Source organism: Phycodurus eques, chromosome 13 (genome assembly GCF_024500275.1).
Source record: "Phycodurus eques isolate BA_2022a chromosome 13, UOR_Pequ_1.1, whole genome shotgun sequence".
Taxonomy (NCBI): Eukaryota; Metazoa; Chordata; class Actinopteri; order Syngnathiformes; family Syngnathidae; genus Phycodurus; species Phycodurus eques.
Window position 1 is genome coordinate 3,168,358 of NC_084537.1, and position 22,311 is coordinate 3,190,668.

At 46.6% G+C, this 22,311-nt stretch overlaps 1 protein-coding gene across 4 annotated transcripts in view; it reads left to right on the top strand.

The window, feature by feature from the left end:
• Positions 1 to 12,397: 12,397 nt before the first annotated feature.
• mrpl37 (mitochondrial ribosomal protein L37) overlaps positions 12,398 to 22,311 on the top strand; it is a 77,025-nt gene continuing 67,111 nt past the window's right edge. For all 4 annotated transcript variants that reach the window (XM_061693132.1, XM_061693130.1, XM_061693129.1 and 1 more), the window contains exon 1: positions 12,398 to 12,911. In XM_061693132.1, coding sequence (XP_061549116.1) covers positions 12,536 to 12,911 — 376 coding nt within the window. In that variant the 5' untranslated portion in view covers positions 12,398 to 12,535. The remainder of the gene's footprint in view (positions 12,912 to 22,311) is intronic.

Below are 22,311 nucleotides of genomic sequence, written 5' to 3' on the forward strand. Positions count from 1 at the left end.
AGTCTTCAATTAACCTACCATGCTTGTTTTTGGGATGCGGGAGGAAACCAGAGTGCCCACGCAGGCACGGGGAGAACATGCAAACTCCACACAGGCGGTGCCGGCGATTGAACCCCGGTCCTCAGAATTGTGAGGCAGATGCTCTAACCAGTCGCCCACCGTGTCTCCACTAGTTTTGTATTTCTGCAAATTAAAATTTCTGATGTCAAATCTTTTTAACTGAACCGTCTGAAATGTTTCACCCCACACAACACAAATGCCACATTGCAAATATTACAGTGTTCTCAACAACCACATCCATTTGAAACATTTTTTGCAGGGATTAAAGAGGATGGGCGCGTGACAAGGCAAAGTTGCAAAATGGTCTCGTTATCTTAAATCCAATAATTAATATTTTATTCCACTGGTTTTAAACCACATATTATCCTAAAATGAAATGCGATTCGAGAGACGCGGTCTGCCTTCCATTTGATCAAAAGGGGCCGGCTTCGCTCTCTGAAGCGGATAAAAGGCCGAAGCTCCTTTGTCTTGCACTCTCGCTCGCTCTCTCACTCTCGTTGTTCAACCTGCCGAAGATCTGGCCCACAAGGAGGCAGAGGCTGGGAGACACCGAACTTCCCTGCCGCACTGCCAAGCATGAACTGCAGACGCACTTGCCAACTCCCTGAAGCTACCCTTTTTTGGTGTGGGGCAGTTTACGGACGAGGCTCCGTTGGGAAGTAATTGCGGTGCCAGTTTTTCCCTGACCGTGTGGCAAGCATTGCCACTGCCAGCACTCTGGCCATCCTGCACTTTTTGGCCATCCTGCACTTTTTTCTCTTTCCTTCCTTTTCCTTCAAACCATCCTTCGTAAGCGCTCTTGCCAACCCCGCCGGAAGGTCGACCCGCCTGCCTGAATTGGTCAACACATGTAAGTCCAACTCGCGGTCTACTAAAAGTACAGATTCGTGCATATTTGGGTTTAAACTAACGAGAACAGGAACCACCAACTATATGCATTTGTCACTACCCGCTCATTCCACCCTCACATCACCAGTCAGTCTCCTTTGCCAATGTTCGTCTGTCCTGTGTTTTGTTGTTGTTTCCTGCATTGTTTCCCTTTGTAGATTCCCCATTTCGATCTGGCTGTCTAGAACTCTTAATGAACTTAATGTAGCAACCTTCAAATTACGAGACTGAGGTTTGTCGTCACTTTGTCCTGCAGTACATCTAAAAAGTGCCGTGGTGCCCCTTTACTTGATAAAATAGTTGATTTTAACGATTCAATTTAAAATTACGCTAAACCGGAAGTAACGCAGGCGTTGCTTCTAGCTTATTCTTTTCTCCTAAATGAATTACATTTTTACTTAACTCATATGCTACAGAGTGGTGCCCCGTGTGAGACAATACCAAGTTTTGTCCAACCCAAACACACAAAACTCACGATATTTTGCAATAAACCTAGATGGCAGTCACCATCTTGGCAGGGTCATGTTTAGGCACGTTCAATGCTTTCTATGTGAGCTATGTTCATTACATATGTGTGAGCACAGTCAGTGGTCACACATAGATAAGATGGCCCGCGCGACCAAGTTCCGAGCACTTGTCAACATGATAGGTAAGATTAGGCCTCGAGTGAAACGAGAGTTAGTTTGTTGCATTGCAAATGTTATTTGGATATATGTGCTTTGTGCGCGGCATGCTTTGAACTGTGGGAAGATTTCCTACGTAAGTTCTGTTTGAAAGGCCGTTCGGGAATCACAAACGGGTCACGATTTCTGAGCGTTTGTCCGGTCTTTTCCCCGTTTTATAGCGTCTGGAGTAGCTAACCAGACTAGCTATACACCCGTTGTGGTTTCGGGAATTTTATTCTGAGTTTGGCTGCGTAAATAGGAGATTTGGAAAGACACCGGCCGCCACTAGAGGCGTCGTTTAACCGAGAATCCCTGTTTCATGACGGTCCATGTTTCATGACGGTCGCCATTTTCGCTTTGTGCTGAAACCACAAGCCTCTGCGTTGAGCGCCATTTGGTCATTTAGACTTAAGGCTCCGCAATTTTCCGTCTTCTTTTGAGGAGACGTGACGTCGCCACCTTGGTTCCCTCCTTAGGGGCCTTGATCCGTGACATAAGCTCCGGGTTGTCCTCAAGTGCCCCCTCGTGGACATTCATTCCACCACGCAACTTCCGGTTGTGTGACTGGAAGCTTTTTGCTAACTACCCGCTGCTCATGCGCTAGAAAACTATTACCGAAGGCGTGCGAAGGCATCGCGTTCATCTTGGGTCGTTGCTTTTGAAATAATAAACGTGGGCTTTCATAAGAGCACCGCCGTGTGTTTTTTTTTTTTTTTTCTGCTGGTAAGCTGTGTACGCTTTGCTGCGAGCACCGCGCAACCTGGCATCACACGTCGCCTAGTAACCGACCACATCCGAGAGCTCGGTTAATCAGCCGCCTCAACCCACGATCGCAATAAAGGGCGTTTATTAATTTAAAAGCCTCCATTTTCGCTCGTTTTCGAAACGCAGACGCCGCGATTGTGTTTTAAAGCTTTATGTCTGGTAATTTTAGCCAATTTTGCGATTTTCAACGCAAACGATTACAAGCCGTGCCAACGAAAGGCTCTACATTGTTAAACGCAATAATGCCACCTTCCGTTCGCAGAGGTTATTTACATCACACAACTTGATTTAAACACTGCCTCATGTTAATAGTAAACAATTACTTAACACTTTTGCTTCTGAAGGGGAAGTATTAATTAATTGCTTGTTTAATTTTTAATTACTTTGGATTTTAATTTTTATTATTTTTTTACAAAAAGAGGAAAAACCTGATTTGATTTTAAATTTTCAGAAACGTTTCTTGTTTTTCTTTTTGGTTGTCGTTTTCCCCTCTGTCTAAAGCCCTCACCATTGCTAGCCATACAAGCAATTAATTAATACGCAAGCCTACTTATATGTACATTTGACTTTTACCAATGTTAAATAAAACTTATGTGAATTAGCTGAAGTCTTAAATTGTTTGCACAACTTGCATTGACTTGCAGTGACAGCCATCACACACAGCCAAAGCAATTTGTTTAACTAAATCAAGACTACATTTTATTTATTTATCAAAACTAAATAAATTAATTGGTTAAATTAGTGTCAAATTTGGCGGCACGGTGAAGGACTGGTTAGAGCATCTGCCTCAGTTCTGAGGCAGATGGGGTTCAAAAGAGACAAGCTGCGTCTAGTCAAAGGCCTACTACTTTATGTCCCAGAGGATCACTCCCTGGCCAGGTTTGTGGTCCCTCGGGACCAAGGGGGGTGATGCTTACCTACGCCCACAACGCGCCTTGTGCAGGACACCGCAGCTTCAAAGCAACAACCATGGCACTGCGCCAAGTAGCATACTGGCCACACATGCACAAAGATGTAGCAGCCTACATCAAAGGCCCCCTGGTATGCTGCCAATTTCATCCAACCAACCCTAACCACAGAGCACCTCTCCAACAAAGAGGAGTGGCATTCCCGTGGTCTGACCCACAGATTGACTGGGTGGTACCAATGGTCAAGTCCACACGAGGAAATAAATACTTCCTCACAGTCACATGCACATTCACCAAATGGATAGAGTGTTTGCCGGCACTAAACAACACGGCACAAACTATCGCCTACTTGCTGATGAACCACGTGTTCTCCAGATATGGGTTGCCCTCTCGGATCAACTCAGACAGGGGAACCCGCTTCACCAGCAAAGTGGTACAAGAACTGTGGCGACTCCTTGGGTTCAAGGCCCAGTTGCACATCAGCCACCACCCAATGTAGTCGGGGCAGGTCGAACTCGCAAACCGCACAGTGGCGAGTCTTTTAAAAAAAATTGTGACCTCAAATCACAGAGATGGGACATGAAACTCACACTGATATTGATGGACATCAGAGCCATCCCAGAGTCCACAGGAGTGTCTCCTTTCGAAATGATGACCGGAAGGCCTCTGCACTTGCTATACCAACCTGGTGAGGCCAACACAGCCACCGCCTATTTGACTGACCAATACATGACCGACCTCCACGCCCATTTAAAGGCCACCTTCGCCTTCGTCCAGCAACATCTGGGAAAAGGTGCGCAAGGCCAGAACGCATATTACGGCCAGAAAACTTCACAGGATGAACTCTAAATAGGGGGAAAGGTGTGGTATTACCTGTTTGCACAACCAGGCAACACTAACCAGAAAACCCTACACCCCATATCTCGTAAATTCCTTCCCCGTTGGGCGGGACCCTACGAGATTGTGGACAAACTCTCGCCCATCGCTTACCAAATTGAAATGACCCAAGGCCGTAAAGGCACGCTGTTAAAGTGGGTTCATCGCAATCAAATAAAGAGACACCACCATCCTGTGGTCCTCAATGAGTGACCACCGAGTTCCCCACCGGAATCCCGACCGGAAGTCGTTCCCAACGACAAGGGACCAGTAGCTCCGGCGCCATCAAGACCTTGACCCGGGAGCGGACTTAAAACCGAGCGGTCCTCGGAGGTTCAACCTCAAGGTTTTGCACCTCTGAGTCTCAGCACCAGACCAACCCAAGCCAGGATAGTCACCTACCTGTTCTCCTGTCGTTGCCAGTATAAAATGATGCTGCTGCTGAGACTCGCGCTGTACCTGCTCCCCATCACTGCACAGCCTGAAATGATTTGGCCGGGACCCACCTCCGGGATCGCCCTAAAAGACCAACTGGGGCTGCTTATCACCAACTGTCGAACTCGCACCCAAAAAGTGTTCGTCCATTTCGAACCATGAGAAGTGTATTTCAAACACATCGGGATGTCCACCAAAACCAGCTACACAGGAGCCACGTGGTCTCGCAACGCTATCCACTATACCGGCTTTGACACCACACACATGCGCCAGCAATTCGAAAAAATTGCTGTCACTCAGGCCGACCTCAGCGGAATCCCCAGACGTTCAAAGCGTTTTGTAGGGGTCTACTCATGTCTGCCGCATCCAGCGGCACGTTGTTTAGCATAGGAAATGCCACGGTTAGCGTTAAGAAATAAATTGGGGAGCTCCAAACTGAAATTCCTAACATCTGATGCAGCATGGATAGATGAACCGCTAAGCTCCAGTCTTTAGGCGAGACACTCAAGGGCACTATCCGTGTCCTCAACACTCACAGTATAATCCTGAACCAAACTAGACAGAGCATAAGTAAACTGCTGTTGGTGGTCCTAACGGATTGCGCTCACACACAGATTGTTACCACATTGGTGAATGACATGGTACGTGAAATCTCTTCATCCATAGACAACTTAGCAATGGGTAGAATTCCTCCATACTTAGTACCACTGAGCTAAGTCGAAAGCATCCTTTCTAAAGCTCTAGCAAGCCCCATTAGCCCTGTCCAAGCCCACTTGGCTTTTTCTCTCGGGTGTTCCACTGTCTTGTATGTCAACCCTGAGTTCTGAGAAATAGCCTTCGTTGTTACTCTCCCAATTATCGACTCCTGCAACATCTATCGCCTAAAATACGTAATTACTGTTGGCATCTGGCAAAGCGACACTTACGTCAGAATAAGTACTCCCAGGGTAGTCGCCTATCACGATAGTAGTCCTGATCTGTATCTGGCGCCAAATTTGCACATGTGCATCCTCACAAATGAGAGCCATTACCTGTGTCCCAGTAAGCTGTTCATCTGAGATGTAGCGGATGGGATTTGTGGCCTAAAGCCCATGAAGGATGTCGAGGTGTAGAGCATAAGCTACTCCTCGCTACCAGGTTACTACTACTCACGCAGAAATTTGGGGGACCAAATGGCTAGTCAACAGGCCAGCCCTCAGAGCAACGCTGAGTTACGACCACCACGACAACATGACGGGACTCGCCCTGCCAAATCAAACCATGTGGCTCGACGTCCCCAAAGATGCCATTTTGCATATTGAGGACGTTGCCCTCTACCATCTGCCAGCCGACAATTATGAGAGCGAAATCGAGATTTCTAACTTTTTCAGACAGTACAAATTGGAGGTTGATCCTGAGACTCTTAAACAGATTCAATTTGAAGGAACTCAGGCGCTTGATATAACCCACATTGACAACACCCTACGTGCAATAAGCACTGAGGCCAGAACACCTGAGCTCCCGCTCATGCACTCCTGGTCCGCAGCAGATAACATCTTAATAGCCTTGGTCAGTCTCGGTTACTGCATGACTTTCGGCATCGCCGACCTGCTCTATCGAGAGACTCAGAACTTGCAGGGTCTTCTGAACCAGTGCTCAAATGCGCAACCCATAATTTTCCGTAGGAAAATAACGACTGAACCCGAACCTAACCCCATACAGACAGGGGAGGAGATCCTCCTTGACCTAAATTGCCCAGGACCTCTCTACCACTTTTTGAATCTAGACTAGGTTCAGCTGTCTTCAAGATTAAAATCTTTACTTGGCACCTTCCCTCTCCTTGATTGATGAGTCGGGCGCTACACATGACTGCTGTGACCCCTAGGTGCTAAATAGAAGCTAGCTACCTCTTCTTTCTCTTTCTTTCTCCTCTGTAGAGCGGTGTTGTGTATTTACACTGAACTGGTGCACTGAGGTGACAATTTTCTGGTTTGCCCGAGAATCCGACCACACTGACATAAGTGGGTGAGACAGGGAGGTCACCTTTAATGGTGCTGTACCATGCACCTGAGTCTACCATAACCTCTAATCCTACGCCTCTCACTGAAATTGTTTAAACCCCTTTCGGGTATTGATTATTTTTTTTTTCGTCCTGTTCGGCTGTTAGGTCAAGCAGAATTGAGGATCTGTGTCCCTTTTATGCTGGAACAGCTTTACTGTGTCACAGTGGAGTTTTTAAGCTGCCACTGTGGTTTCTTAGTATTATAATTGGTGTTTATTGAGAATCAGAGTCCATCAGTCGAACAGATCAAAGTTTCTCGTGGGAAGAGAGAAACGAAGACAAAAGACAAAGCACTAATTGTAAACAAGATGAGAAAAGTAAATCATTACATATCGACAATAATGAAACATTAGATATGAGTGTTGCATGGGGTTGTAGTGCTACACTCTGCGAGGGAAGGACAGGACAAGATAGAACAGGACAAAGACAGGAGAAGAAGCATGCAGGACAAGTGTCGTGAACCCGGCTGTTCAACTGAAGTGTAATGGGATTGACTATGTAAATTATAAATGTCTATACAACGAGAGTATGAGGGAGGAGATACCGAAGCAATTCACATATTCATGAGTTATTTGTCGCAGTAAGTGACTGGCCCCACACCCAGCGAAAGAGTCCCATGGGTGTGTGCCTGCGGATACATGCAAGTGAATTGACACCGTTTCACATGCACAAAGACTTACAGAAGTGTCCTGTAATTGCTGCGCCTGCACTACAGAGGATGAGGACCCCACCCATTCAATCGAGGGGCAGGATCGGCCCCAGGGGTCTACCCGAGAGGAGCAGCCCAGTGGACGAGACACGTCCCACACCGAGGGACCCAGGGCGGTTCGCCTCCCACATCCCAAAAACATGCGTGGTAGGTTGATTGAGGACTCTAAATTGCCCGTAGGTGTGATTGTGAATGTGATTGTGAATGGTTGTTTTTTTCTATGTGCCCTGTGATTGGCTGGCGACCGGTTCAGGTTCCATTTCACCCCGCCTCCTGCCCGATGACAGCTGAGATAGGCTCCAGCACGCCCGCGACCCAAGTGAGGAGAAGCGGCTCAGAAATGAAATAATTAAAAAAACACAAGTACATAAATGAATGACAAAAAATGAAGAGAATGACCAATAGAATAATAATAAAACACTAACAACAACCTCAACAACAAAGAATACAGAAGTCATAAGTTTACTTTTACACTTACAAAAAAGTCTTGTTATTGTCACACACACGCACACTACCCAGCCAAAGGAATCAAGAGTCTAGATATATGGCGACGCAATGGCCGACTGTTTCACACACCTGTATCAAACTGGTGGCCCGGGGGCCAGATCCGGCCCGCCACAATTTTATGTGGCCCGCGAAAGCAAATCAAAATTGCTCATTGTGTTCTGGTTTAATCCAATGCAGCCCTATGGGGGGCACAAGTCAGTGCAAACTGTAGGCCGGTCCCAAGCCCGGATAAATGCAGAGGGTTGTGTCAGGAAGGGCATCCGGCTTAAAACCTTGCCAAACAAATATGAGGGTTCATCCAAAGAATTCCATACCGGATTGGTCGTGGCCCGGGTTAACAACGTCCGCCACCGGCGGCGTCAACCTGCGGGACGCTGTTGGAAATTCAGCGACTGTGGGTCGAAGTCAAAGAAGAAGAGGAGGTGGAAAGCGGGTTCTTCGGCAGAAAGAGAAGAGGAAAACACAGAACCTAGAACTGAATGTGCGAACTTTGAATGTTGGGACTATGACAGGAAAATCTCGGGAGTTGGTTGACATGATGATTAGGAGAAAGGTTGATATATTGTGTGTCCAGGAGACCACGTGTAAAGGCAGTAAGGCTAGAAGTTTAGGGGCAGGGTTTAAATTATTTTACCATGGTGTAGATGGGAAGAGAAATGGAGTCGGTGTTATTTTAAAAGAAGAGTTGGCTAAGAATGTCTTGGAGGTGAAAAGAGTATCAGATCGAGTGATGAGGCTGAAATTTGAAATTGAGGGTGTTATGTGTAATGTGATTAGTGGCTATGCCCCACAGGTAGGATGTGACCTCGAGGTGAAAGAGAAATTCTGGAAGGAGCTAGATGATGTAGTTCTGAGCATCCCAGACAGAGAGAGAGTCGTAATTGGTGCAGATTGTAATGGACATGTTGGTGAAGGTAATAGGGGTGATGAAGAAGTGATGGGTAAGTACGGCATCCAGGAAAGGAACTTGGAGGGACAGATGGTGGTAGACTTTGCAACAAGGATGCAAATGGCTGTAGTGAACACTTTTTTCCAGAAGAGGCACGAATAGGGTGACCTACAAGAGCGGAGGTAGAAGCACACAGGTGGATTACATGTTGTGCAGACGATGTAATCTGAAGGAGGTTACCAACTGTAAGGTAGTGGTAGGGGAGAGTGTGGCTAGACAGCATAGGATGGTGGTGTGTAAGATGACTCTGGTGGTGGGGAGGAAAATTAGGAAGACAAAGGCAGAGAAGAGAATCATGTGGTGGAAGCTGAGACAGGACAAGTGTTGTGCAACTTTTCGGGAAGAGGTGAGACAGGCTCTCGGTGGACGGGAGGAGCTTCCAGAAGACTGCACCACTGCAGCCAAGGTGATCGGAGAAGCAGGCAGGAGAGTACTTGGTGTATCTTCTGGCAGGAAAGGAGAGAAGGAGACTTGGTGGTGGAACCTCACAGTACAGGAAATCATACAAGGAAAAAGGTTAGCTAAGAAGAAGTGGGACACTGAGAGGACCGAGGAGAGGCGAAAGGAATACATTGAGATGCGACACAGAGCAAAAGGTAGAGGTGGCAAAGGCAAAACAAGAGGCATATGATGACATGTATGGCAGGTTGGACACTAAAGAAGGAGAAAAGGATCTATACAGGCTGGCCAGACAGAGGGATAGAGATGGGAAGGATGTGCAGCAGGTTCGGGTGATTAAGGATAGAGATGGAAATATGTTGACTGGTGCCAGCAGTGTGCTTGCTAGATGGAAAGAATACTTCCAGGAGTTGATGAATGAGGAAAATGAGAGAGAAGGGAGAGTAGAAGAGGAAAGTGTGGTGGACCAGGAAGTGGCAATGATTAGTAAGGGGGAAGTTAGAAAGGCATTAAAGAGGATGAAAAATGGAAAGGCAGTTGGTCCTGATGACATTCCTGTGGAGGTATGGAAGCATCTAGGAGAGGTGGCTGTGGAGTTTTTGACCAGCTTGTTCAATAGAATTCTAGTGCGTGAGAAGATGCCTGAGGAATGGAGGAAAAGTGTACTGGTGCCCATTTTTAAGAACAAAGGTGATGTGCAGAGCTGTGGCAACTATAGAAGAATAAAGTTGATGAGCCACACAATGAAGTTATGGGAAAGAGTAGTGGAGGCTAGACTCAGGACAGAAGTGAGTATTTGCGAGCAACAGTATGGTTTCATGCCTAGAAAGAGTACCACAGATGCATTATTTGCCTTGAGGATGTTGATGGAAAAGTACAGAGAAGGTCAGAAGGAGCTACATTGTGTCTTTGTAGATCTAGAGAAAGCCTATGACAGAGTACCCAGAGAGGAACTTTGGTACTGCATGCGGAAGTCTGGAGTGGCAGAGAAGTATGTTAGAATAATACAGGACATGTACGAGGGCAGCAGAACAGCGGTGAGGTGTGCTGTAGGTGTGAGAATTTAAGGTGGACGTGGGACTGCATCAGGGATCAGCCCTGAGCCCCTTCCTTTTTGCAGTGGTGATGGATAGGCTGACAGATGAGGTTAGACTGGAATCCCCATGGACCATGATGTTTGCAGATGACATTGTGATCTGCAGTGAAAGCAGGGAGCAGCTGGAGGAACAGTTAGAAAGATGGAGGCATGCACTGGAAAGAAGAGGAATGAAGATTAGCCGAAGTAAAACAGAATATATGTGCATGAATGAGAGGGTGGTGGGGGAAGAATGAGGCTGCAGGGAGAAGAGATAACAAGGGTGGAGGACTTTAAATACTTGGGGTCAACCGTCCAGCGCAATGGTGAGTGTGGTCAGGAAGTGAAGAAACGGGTCCAAGCAGGTTGGAACGGGTGGAGGAAGGTGTCAGGTGTGTTATGTGACAGAAGAGTCTCTGCTCGGATGAAGGGCAAAGTTTATAAAACAGTGGTGAGGCCAGCCATGATGTACGGATTAGAGACAGTGGCACTGAAGAGACAACAGGAAGCAGAGCTGGAGGTGGCGGAAATGAAGATGTTGAGGTTCGCTCTTGGAGTGACCAGGTTGGATAAAATTAGAAATGAGCTCATCAAAGGGACAGCCAAGGTTCGATGTTTTGGAGAAGTTAGTTAGAGAGCACAGACTTCAATGGTTTGGACACGTCCAGAGGAGAAATGGTGAGTATATTGGTAGGAGGATGATGAGGATGGAGCTGCCAGGCAAGAGAGCTAGAGGAAGACCAAAGAGAAGGTTGATGGATGTCGTGAGGGAAGACATGAGGACAGTTGGTGTTCGAGAGGAGGATGCAGGAGATAGGCTTACATGGAAAAGGATGACGCGCTGTGGCGCCCGCTAACAGGACAAGCCGAAAGGAAAAGAAGAAGAGTTCTGGTTTAATCCCATTGAGATATTTGCAAGCATTTTTTTGTTACCAATCCCACTTTAAAAAGAAATGTAATAGTCAAAAAACATGTTTTATAGGCTTCTAATTTTCTGATGTGTTGTTTATACTGTATGTAATTACAGTATATGAGGTAATCTTTCATTTATATGGGTTCACAGTTGTAGCGGCCCTCCGAGGGAAGTCATAAGTACGATGTGGGCCGTGACAAAAATGAGTTGTACAAAGTGAATGTTAATGGTTGTTTGTTTATATGTGCCCTGCGATTGGCTGGCGACCAGTTCAGGGTGTACCCCGCCTCATGCCCGCAGTTGGCTGGGATAGGCTCCAGCATACCTAGTGAGGATAAACGGTTTAGAGAATGGATGGATATATCAGAAAATGGATGGATATATATACATATCCATCCATCCATTTTCTGAGGATATATATACATATCCATCCATCCATTTTCTGAGCCGCCTCACTAGGGTCGCGCTGGAGCCTATCCCAGCTGTCATCGGGCAGGAGGCGGAGTACACCCTGAACTGGTTGCCAGCCAATCGCAGGGCACATACAAACAAACAACCATTCGCACTCACAGTCACACCTACGGGCAATTTAGAGTCACCAATTAATGCATGTTTTTGGGATGTGGGAGGAAAGCGGAGTGCCATGTTCTCCATGCAAACTCCACACAGGCGGGACCGGGGATTGAACCCGGGTCCTCAGAACTGTGAGGCTGACGCTCTAACCAGTCATCCACCGTGCCACCTCTCTCTCTCTCTCTCTCTCTCTCTCTCTCTCTCTCTCTCTCTCTCTCTCTCTCTCTCTCTCTCTCTCTCTCTCTCTGTATATATATATATATACTCTCCCTCTCTCTCTCTCTCTCTCTCTCTCTATATATATATATATATATATATACTCTCTCTCTCTATATATATATATATGTATATATATTCTCTCTCTCTCTCTCTATATATATATATATATATATATATATATATTTTTTTTTTTTTTTTTTTTTTTTTTTTTTTTTGCTTGGTAGCATATGCTTTGGCGTTGACAAAACAAACGGCTATGACTACATTTCCGTGTGTATGGATTGCCGTTTGTGGGAACGTCGCCCTCCCCAACATGGCCACCACGTAGGCACCTACGTCAATCGAGGGGCTCCAGCGCACTGGGGTACCTAAGTGTTCATATCTATGCGACTGGCTCTTCGAAGTCCAACGACTCATCCCGAGTACTTCCGGTTCATCTCGCTCGGATAGGATCAGAAAGGAAAATTGCTTTGCAAAAACGAGAATCGGAAAAGGTCGCAGCAGCATCAGCGGTGTGGTCGATTGTTTCCTGAGAGGCAACAAAGTATCAGGAATGTCAATGTATCCGGAAGTGACTGTGGCAGCAGCGGCTTTGCTCTCTTTTCGACACTTCAGCAAGTTGAGCTGGCTATCTGTACATGGAGCGAGAAACCGCCTCCAGGCCAGGCGTTTGTGTGTCGGTCGGCTTTCTGCGGGGAAGGCTCCGAGTGTGAAGGAGTCCAAAGAAAAAGTGGCTATCCCAGGACTTGATACGGTCACTTATGGAGAAAAGATGCACTTTGTCCCGTGGCTAGCTAAACCCGTTTGGCCACAGTGGGAACGGGACTACAAGGACCCCAAGCATTTCAGATCCCCTCCAAGTCAAGAGATGCCCTTGTATCAAGAGACACCGTGTTATGTGTTTAACCAGAGGACCAGCGCACTGGAAGGTATCGTCACGTCAAATTTCCTGATGACCTTTGATTTTTAACATCTTAAAGAAAGTGTTACCACACGGGAAAACGTCAGGCTATTTCTAGGTATGTTACAAAAATGTTCAAAATGGCTGTCTATCAAAATAGACTATGTCATTGGATAGAGGAGTGATAAACAAATAAAATGAGCCCTATTTTGTAAAACATGGGTAAGCATTTTATTGTGTCGCAAACCGGCCCAAATGTTCTTGCCCAGAAATCAATGTAAATAATTCGTGGGCAAAACCTTTATTGTTTGGTAGAGAAATGCCTGTATGTTAGTCTTGATAGTTGAAATGGAAGTGTTTTCAGATTTTTCCATGGTGTCTGCTCGAGCTATCTCATTTTCCGGGGCAAACTGTCAGAATTTAACAGCGAACAAGAATAATAATAGTGAATCACGTGACCTCCATATAGTTTTCCATCATGTCCGAATCCTATGAAGTAGTCTTCTTTTCCTTTCGGCTTGTCCTGTTAGCGGGCGCTACAGCGCGGCATCCTTTTCCATGTAAGCCTATCTCCTGCATCCTCCTCTCGAACACCAACTGCCCTCATGTCTTCCCTCACGACATCCATCAACCTTCTCTTTGATCTTCCTCTAGTTCTCTTGCCTGGCAGCTCCATCCTCATCATCCTTCTACCAATATACTCATTATTTCTCCTCTGGACGTGTCCAAACCATCGAAGTCTGCTCTCTCTAACTTTGTCTCCAAAACATCGAACCTTGGCTGTCCCTCTGATGAGCTCATTTCTAATTTTATCCAACCTGGTCACTCCAAGAGCGAACCTCAACATCTTCATTTCCGCCACCTCCAGCTCTGCTTCCTGTTGTCTCTTCAGTGCCACTGTCTCTAATCCGTACATCATGGCTGGCCTCACCACTGTTTTATAAACTTTGCCCTTCATCCGAGCAGAGACTCTTCTGTCACATAACACACCTGACACCTTCCTCCACCCGTTCCAACATGCTTGGACCCGTATCTTCACTTCCTCACCACACTCCCCATTGCTCTGGACGGTTGACCCCAAGTATTTAAAGTCCACCCTTGCTATCTCTTCTCCCTGTAGCCTCACTCTTCCCCCACCACCCCTGTCATTCATGCACATATATTCTGTTCTTACTTCGGCTAATCTTCATTCGTCTTCTTTCCAGTGCATGCCTCCATCTTTCTAACTGTTCCTCCAGCTGCTCCCTGCTTTCACTGCAGATCACAATGTCATCTGCAAACATCATGGTCCATGGGGAGTCCAGTCTAACCTCATCTGTCAGCCTATCCATCACCACTGCAAAAAGGAAGGGGCTCAGGGCTGATCCCTGATGCAGTCCCACGTCCACCTTAAATTCTCACACCTACAGCACACCTCACCGCTGTTCTGCTGCCCTCGTACATGTATTATTCTAACATACTTCTCTGCCACGCCAGACTTCCGCATGCAGTACCACAGTTCCTCTCTGGGAACTCTGTCATAGGCTTTCTCTAGATCTACAAAGACACAATGTAGCTCCTTCTGACCTTCTCTGTACTTTTCCATCAACATCCTCAAGGCAAATAATGCATCTGTGGTACTCTTTCTAGGCATGAAAGCATACTGTTGCTCGCAAATACTCACTTTTGTCCTGATTCTAGCCTCCACTACTCTTTCCCATAACTTCATTGTGTGGCTCATTAACTTTATTCCTCTATAGTTCCCACAGCTCTGCACATCACCTTTGTTCTTAAAAATGGGCACCAGTACACTTTTCCTCCATTCCTCAGGCATCTTCTCATGCACTAGAATTCTATTGAACAAGCTGGTCAAAAACTCCACAGCCACCTCTCCTAGATGCTTCCATACCTCCACAGGAATGTCATCAGGACCAACTGCCTTTCCATTTTTCATTCTCCTTAATGCCTTTCTAACTTCCCCCTTACTAATCATTGCCACTTCCTGGTCCACCACACTTGCCTCTTCTACTCTCCCTTCTCTCTCATTTTCCTCATTCATCAACTACTCGAAGTAGTCTTTCCATCAAGCTAGCACACTGCTGGCACCAGTCAACATATTTCCATCTCTATCCTTAATCACCCGAACCTGCTGCACATCCTTCCCATCTCTATCCCTATGTCTGGCCAGCCTGTATAGATCCTTTTCTCCTTCTTTAATGTCCAACCTGGCATACATGTCATCATATGGCTCTTGTTTGGCCTTTGCCACCTCTACCTTTGCCCTGTGTCGCATCTCAATGTATTCCTTTTGCCTCTACTCGGTCCTCTCAGTGTCCCACTTCTTCTTAGCTAACCTTTTTCCTTGTATGATTTCCTGTACTGTGTGGTTCCACCACCAACTCTCTCTCTATCTGGGATGCTCAGAACTACTTCGTCTAGCTCCTTCCAGAATTTCTCTTTCACCTCTAGGTCACATCCTCCCTGTGGGGCATAGCCACTAATCACATTACACACAACACCCTCAATTTCAAGTTTCAGCCTCATCACTCAATCTGATACTCTTTTCACCTCCAAGACATTTTTAGCCAACTCTTCTTTTAAAATAACCCCGACTCCATTTCTCTTCCCATCGACACCATGGTAAAATAATTTAAACCCTACCCCTAAACTTCTAGCCTTACTGCCTTTCCACCTGGTCTCCTGGACACACAATATATCAACCTTTTCCGAATCATCATGTCAACCAACTCCCGAGATTTTCCAGTCATAGTCCCAACATTCAAAGTCCCCACATTCAGTTCTAGGCTCTGTGCTTTCCTCTTCTCTTTCTGCCAAAGAACCTGCTTTCCAGTTCTTCTTCTTCTTTGACTTCGACCCACAGTAGCTGAATTTCCAACGGCGCTCTACAGGTTGACGGCACCGGTGGCGGACGTTGTTAACCCGGGCCACGACCGATCCGTTATGGAATTCTTTGGATGATCGCTCATATTTGTTTGGCAGAGTTTTAAGCCGGATGCCCTTCCTGACGCAACCCTCTGCATTTATCCGGGCTTGGGACCGACCTACAGTTTGCACTGACTTGTGCCCCCCATATGGCTGCATTAATCCTATGAAGTAGTGATGCACCGAAATTTTGGCCGCCCAAATATTGGGGCCGCTAATAGCCCTTTTTTTTCCCAGTATAAAACTACCGAAATAGAATGTCTTCAGTTGTCATTGTATCAGCATTACCACATTATCGGTAACCTTTTTTTGCTAAGTGACTCTCCATAATGCTTTTTTATATCACAAAAGTATTTTGACATACTTGGCAAATAAAGATGGTTCTGATTCCAATTACTGGTAACCTTCCATTGCTCAATGACTCTCGGTAGTGTGTTTTTATGTCTTAAAAGTATATTTTATATATTCGTTGCCTATCTGTTGTCGTACTAGAGTGGCTCCATCTACCGGAGACAAAGTCCTGTGTGTTTGATAGACTTTACGCCGATCTAATCAGCTTGGTCAATATCGACTGATAATTAGCATTTTATGCTGATCGGCTTTAATGTCATAATACGTCGCGGAGCCGATCGTGTACAGTGTATTTGAATCCAAAAGCTAGTTTATTTGTAGCTTTATCGTGTGTATTTCGATGTCGTACTGTAAATATCTGACCACCAATAAAGTTATTAAAAAAAAACATGGCGGCGGTGTGGGACAAACAACACGTAATACCTGCATCAGACGACAAGACAAATTTGGTCTTTCACGATTGTACTACAGTTGTCCTCATAAGTTTACATACCCTGCCAGACATGATTTCTTGGCCATTTTCAGAGAATATGAATGATAAACAAAAACTTTTCTTTCACACATGATTAGTGTTTGAGTGAAGCCATTTTTTGTCAAATAGCTGTTTACTCTTTTTAAATCACAATGACAACAGAAACTGCACAAATGGCCCTGATCAAAAGTTTACATTCCCTTGAGATTTTAGCTTGATAACATGCACACAAGTTGACACAAAGAAGAAGAAGAATAATCAACTTTTATTGTCATGAACATGCATGCATGCACATGAAATTTGTTCTCTGCATTTAACCAATCACAGTGAACACACACATGTTAGTGGAACACACTGGAGCAGGGGGCAGCTGAAGCGCCCTGGGAGCATTTCTGGGTATCAGTGTCTTGCTCAAGGACACCACAGCCGTGAGTCTGGGGGATGTTGGTGGATGGTCCAGTCGGGGTCTTGAACCTAGGTCCCCCACGGTGGCGGGCGATGATCGTAACCATTGGGCCAAGGCTGCCCAATGTGTCTGCTTGTAATCTCTCTGTGTCTGTGTGTGTGTGTGTGTGTGTGTGTGTGTGTGTGTGTGTGTGTGTGTGTGTGTGTGTGTGTGTGTGTGTGTGTGTGTGTGTGTGTGTGTGTGTGTGTGTGTGTGTGTGTGTGTGTGTGTGTGTGTGTGTGTGTGTGTGTGTGTGTGTGTGTGTGTGTGTGTGTGTGTGTGTGTGTGTGTGTGTGTGTGTGTGTGTGTGTGTGTGTGTGTGTGTGTGTGTGTGTGTGCTGTGTGTGTGTGTGTGTGTGTGTGTGTGTGTGTGTGTGTGTGTGTGTGTGTGTGTGTGTGTGTGTGTGTGTGTGTGTGTGTGTGTGTGTGTGTGTGTGTGTGTGTGTGTGTGTGTGTGTGTGTGTGTGTGTGTGTGTGTGTGTGTGTGTGTGTGTGTGTGTGTGTGTGTGTGTGTGTGTGTGTGTGTGTGTGTGTGTGTGTGTGTGTGTGTGTGTGTGTGTGTGTGTGTGTGTGTGTGTGTGTGTGTGTGTGTGTGTGTGTGTGTGTGTGTGTGTGTGTGTGTGTGTGTGTGTGTGTGTGTGTGTGTGTGTGTTCGTTCAGTGAGTTTCTGGGTTCCTGACAGACCCTTCACTGACTTCTCTGGAGTCATGGGGAAAGCAAAAGAATTGTCAAAAGATCTGTGGGAAAAGGTAAATGAACTGTATAAAACAGGAAAGTGATATAAGAAGATATCCAAGGAACTGAGAATGCCAATCAGCAGTGTTCAAACGCTAATTAATTAATTGTTAAAACGCTAATTAATTCATTAATTGAGATTCTGTTGAACCCAAACCACAATCACAAAAATTTCTGCAACAAAGGCCAGGAAAATTATTCAAGATGCAAAGAAAAACCCACAGATGACTTCAGCTGAAATACAGCACTCTCTGAAAAAAAGTGGCGTGGATGTTTCAAGATGCACAATATGGTGGCACTTGAAGGGCTCCATGGTCCAGTCACTAGAAGAAAGCCATTACGACGCCAATGCCACAAAAAAAATAAAAAATCACACTTACAATATGCCAAATGGCACAGAGCCAAGCCTCAAAATGTATGGAACAAAATCATTTGGAGTGATGAGACCAAAATTTAACTTTTTGGCCACATTTGGAGAGCAGTCAACAAGGTCTATGATGAAAGGTACACCATTCCTACTGTGAAAGAAAAGTTTTTGTGTTATCATTCATATTCTCAGAAAAATGGTCAAGAAATCATAAATTCTGACAAGGGTATGGAAACTGATGAGCACAACTGTATGTCAGACTGCTGCAATAAAATCTTGTATTCTGATACCACCACATCCCGTCTTTTACGATCACTGGGCTTTATCTTGTCAGCTCAAACGTGACCGGATACACTCGTTACCATGGCGACGACAACAACAATGGATCACGCAGAATGTATTATTTGAACAAAATGGGGAGAAACGCATAGTGGTGGTCACCAATTTGGAGGAACACACAGAGCCTAAAACTGAATGTTGGGACTATGACAGGAAAATCTAGGGAGTTGGTTGGCATGATGATTAGGAGAACGCTAGATATATTGTGCGTCCAGGAAAGCAGGTTGAAAGGCAGTAAGGCTGGAAGTTTAGGGGCAGGGCTCAAATTATTGTACTATTATTTTTAAGGAAGAGTGAGCTAAGAAGAGCTAAGACCTACAAGAGCAGTGGTAGAAGCACGCAGGTGGATTACATCTTTGTGCAGATGATGTAATGATTACATTGTAATCTGAAGGAGGTTACTGACTGTAAAATAGTGATTGGGGAGAGTGCAGCTAGACAGCATAGGATGGTGGTGTGTAAGATGACTCTGGTGGTGGGGAGGAAGATTAAGAAGACAAAGTCAGAGCTGCGAACCATGTGGCGGAAGCTGAGAAAGGGACAGTGTTGTGCGGCTTTTCTAGAAGAGGTGAGACAGGCTCTCGGTGGACAGGCGGAGCTTCCAGAAGAGTGCACCACGACAGCCAAGGTGATCAGAGAAACAGGCAGGAGAGTCTGTGTGTATCTTCTGGTCAGAAAATGGAGGAGCCTTGGTGGTGGAACCTTAAATTACAGGAAATCATAGAAGGAAAGAGACGAGCTAAGAAGTGGGACGCTGAGAGGACTGAGGAGAGGAGAAAGGAATACATGGAGATGCGATGTAGGGTGAAGGTAGAGGTGGCAAAGGCCAAACAAGAGGCATTTGATGACATGTATGCCCGGTTGTACACTAAAGAAGGAGAAAAAGATCCATACTGGTTGGCCATACCGAGGGATGGTGATGGGAAGGATGTGCAGCAGATTCTGATGATTAAGGATAGAGATGGAAATGTGTTGACTGGTGCCAGTTGTGGCCTGGATAGATGGAAAGAAAACTTTGAGTTGATGAATGAAGAAAATCAGAGCGAAAGAAGAGGAGAAGAGGCATGTGTGGTGTACTAGAAAATAGCAGTGATTTGTAAGGGGGAAGTTAGGCACTAAAGAGGATAAAAAATGCAAAGGCAGTTGGTCCTGATGACATTCGTGTGAAGGCATGGAAGCGTCTGGGAGAGGGGGCTGTGGAGGTTTTGACCAGATTGTTCAACAGAATTATTGCGGTTGAGAAGAGGCCTGAGGAATGAAGGAAAAGTATGCTGGTGCCCATTTTTAAGAACAAGGGTGATGTGCAGAGCTGTGGGAACTATAGAGGAATAAAGTTGATGAGCCACACAATGAAGTTATGGGAAAGAGTAGGGGACTCAGGACAGTAGTGAGTGTGGTAAGGAAGTGAAGAAACAAGTCCAAGCAGCTTGGAATGGGTGGGGGAAGGTGTCAGTTGTGTTATGTGACAGAAGAGTCTCTGGTAGGGTGAAGCGCAAAGTTTACAAGACAGTGGTGAGGCCAGCCATGATGTACGGATTAAAGACACTGGCACTAAAGAGACAACAGGAAGCTGAGCTGGAGGTGGCAGAAATGAAGATGTTGAGGTTCTCTCTACGAGTGACCAGGTTGGATAAATTTAGAAATGAGCTCATCAGGGATGACCGGGGTTAGAGGAGAGAGCGTGAGTGTGTGTGTGTGTGTCGGAATTTCTGAGTTCCTTGTCAGAGGTTTCAAACGGAACGCCCTCATAAGTCGGATTTCACACTCAGAAAGTCGGACATTTCTCACTACCCCGAGCTGGCTTTCAAAGATGGCCGAGTGAAACAGTAAGTACACGCTTTTGTAATAATCAATTTCTTATCACTTCTGAATAGTTTTTGTCACACTAAATCAACCGAATACATAGTTATTGGTTGATTTATGGCATAGGTGTCAAACTCAAGGCCCGGGGGCCAGATGCGGCCCGCCACATCATTTTGTGTGGGCCGAAAAAGCAAATCATGCTCGTCAACTGATTTTTGCTAAAATCTGTACCCAAATTTCAAATTGTCATAAACAATAATGTTGAGATATCGCATTTTTCTGTGACCAAACCCTCTTCTCCAGTAACTTAAACAATACTTGAACAAACTATTATCCTTGTCTTCGTTTTCAAAACTATCCATCCATCCATCCATCCATTTTACTACCGCTTATCCGGGTCGGGTCGCGGGGGCAGAAGCTTTAGCAGGGAGGCCCAGACTTCCCTCTCCCCAGCCACTTCATCCAGCTTTACCAGGGGGATCCCGAGGCGTTCCCAGGCCAGCCAAAGGACGTAGTCTCTCCAGCGTGTCCTGGGTCGTCCCCGGGGTCTCCTCCCGGTGGGACGTGCCTGGAACACCTCACCAGGGAGGCGTCCGGGAGGCATCCGACTCAGATGACCCAGCTACCTCATCTGGCTCCTCTCAATGCGGAGGAGCAGCGGCTCTACTCTGAGATCCTCCCGGATGACCGAGCTTCTCACCCTATCTCTAAGGGAGAGCCCGGACACCCTGGAAACTAATTTCAGCCGCTTGTATCCGGGATCTTGTTCTTTCGGTCACGACCCACAGCTCATGACCATAGGTGAGGGGAGGAACGAAGATCGACCGGAAAATTGAGAGCTTCGCCTTTCGGCATAGCTCGTTCTTTACCACAACGGACCGATACAAAGTCCGCATCACTGCAGACACTGCACCGATCCGCCTGTCTATCTCCCGTTCCATTCTTCCCTCACTCGTGAACAAGACCCCAAGATACTTGAACTCCTCCACTTGGGGCAGGATCTCATCCCCGACCTGGAGAGGGCATGCCACCTTTTCCGACTGAGGACCATGGTCTCAGATTTGGAGGTGCTGATTCTCATCCCAGCCGCTTCACACTCGGCTGCGAACTGCTCCAGTGAGAGTTGGAGCTCACGGCTTGATGAAGCCAACAGAACCACATCATCACCAAAAAGCAGAGATGCAATACTGAGTCCACCAAACCGGACCCCCTCTACGCCTTGGCTGCGCCTAGAAATTGTCCATAAAAGTTATGAACAGAATCGGCGAAAAAGGGCAGCCTTGGCGGAGTCCAACCCTCACCGGGAACGAGTCCGACTTACTGCCGGATATGTGGACCAAACACTGACTCCGGTCGTACAGGGACCAAACAGCCCGTATCAGGGGGTTCGGTACCCCATACTCCCGAAGCACCCTCCACAGGACTCCCCGAGGGACACGGTCGAACGCCTTCTCCAAGTCCACAAAACACATGTAGACTGGTTGGGCGAACTCCCATGGACCCTCGAGGACCCTGCCGAGGGTGTAGAGCTGGTCCACTGTTCCACGGCCAGGATGAAAACCACACTGCTCCTCCTGAATCGGAGATTCGACTTCCCGACGGACCCTCCTCTCCAGCACCCCTGAATAGACCTTACCAGGGAGGCTGAGCAGTGTGATCCCCCTGTAGTTGGAACACACCCTCCGACCACCACCCCAGTCTGCCAATCCAGAGGCACTGTCCCCGATGTCCATGCGATTTTGCAGAGGCGTGTCAACCAGGACAGCCACACAACATCCAGAGCCTTTAGGAACTCCGGGCGAATCTCATCCACCCCCGGGGCCCTGCCACCGAGGAGCTTTTTAATTACCTCGGTGACCTCAAACCCAGAGATAGGAGAGCCCGCCTCAGAGAACCCACACTCTGCTTCCTCATGGGAAGGCGTGTCGGTGGAATTGAGGAGGTCTTCGAAGTATTCTCCCCACCGACTCACAACGTCCCGAGTCGAGGTCAGT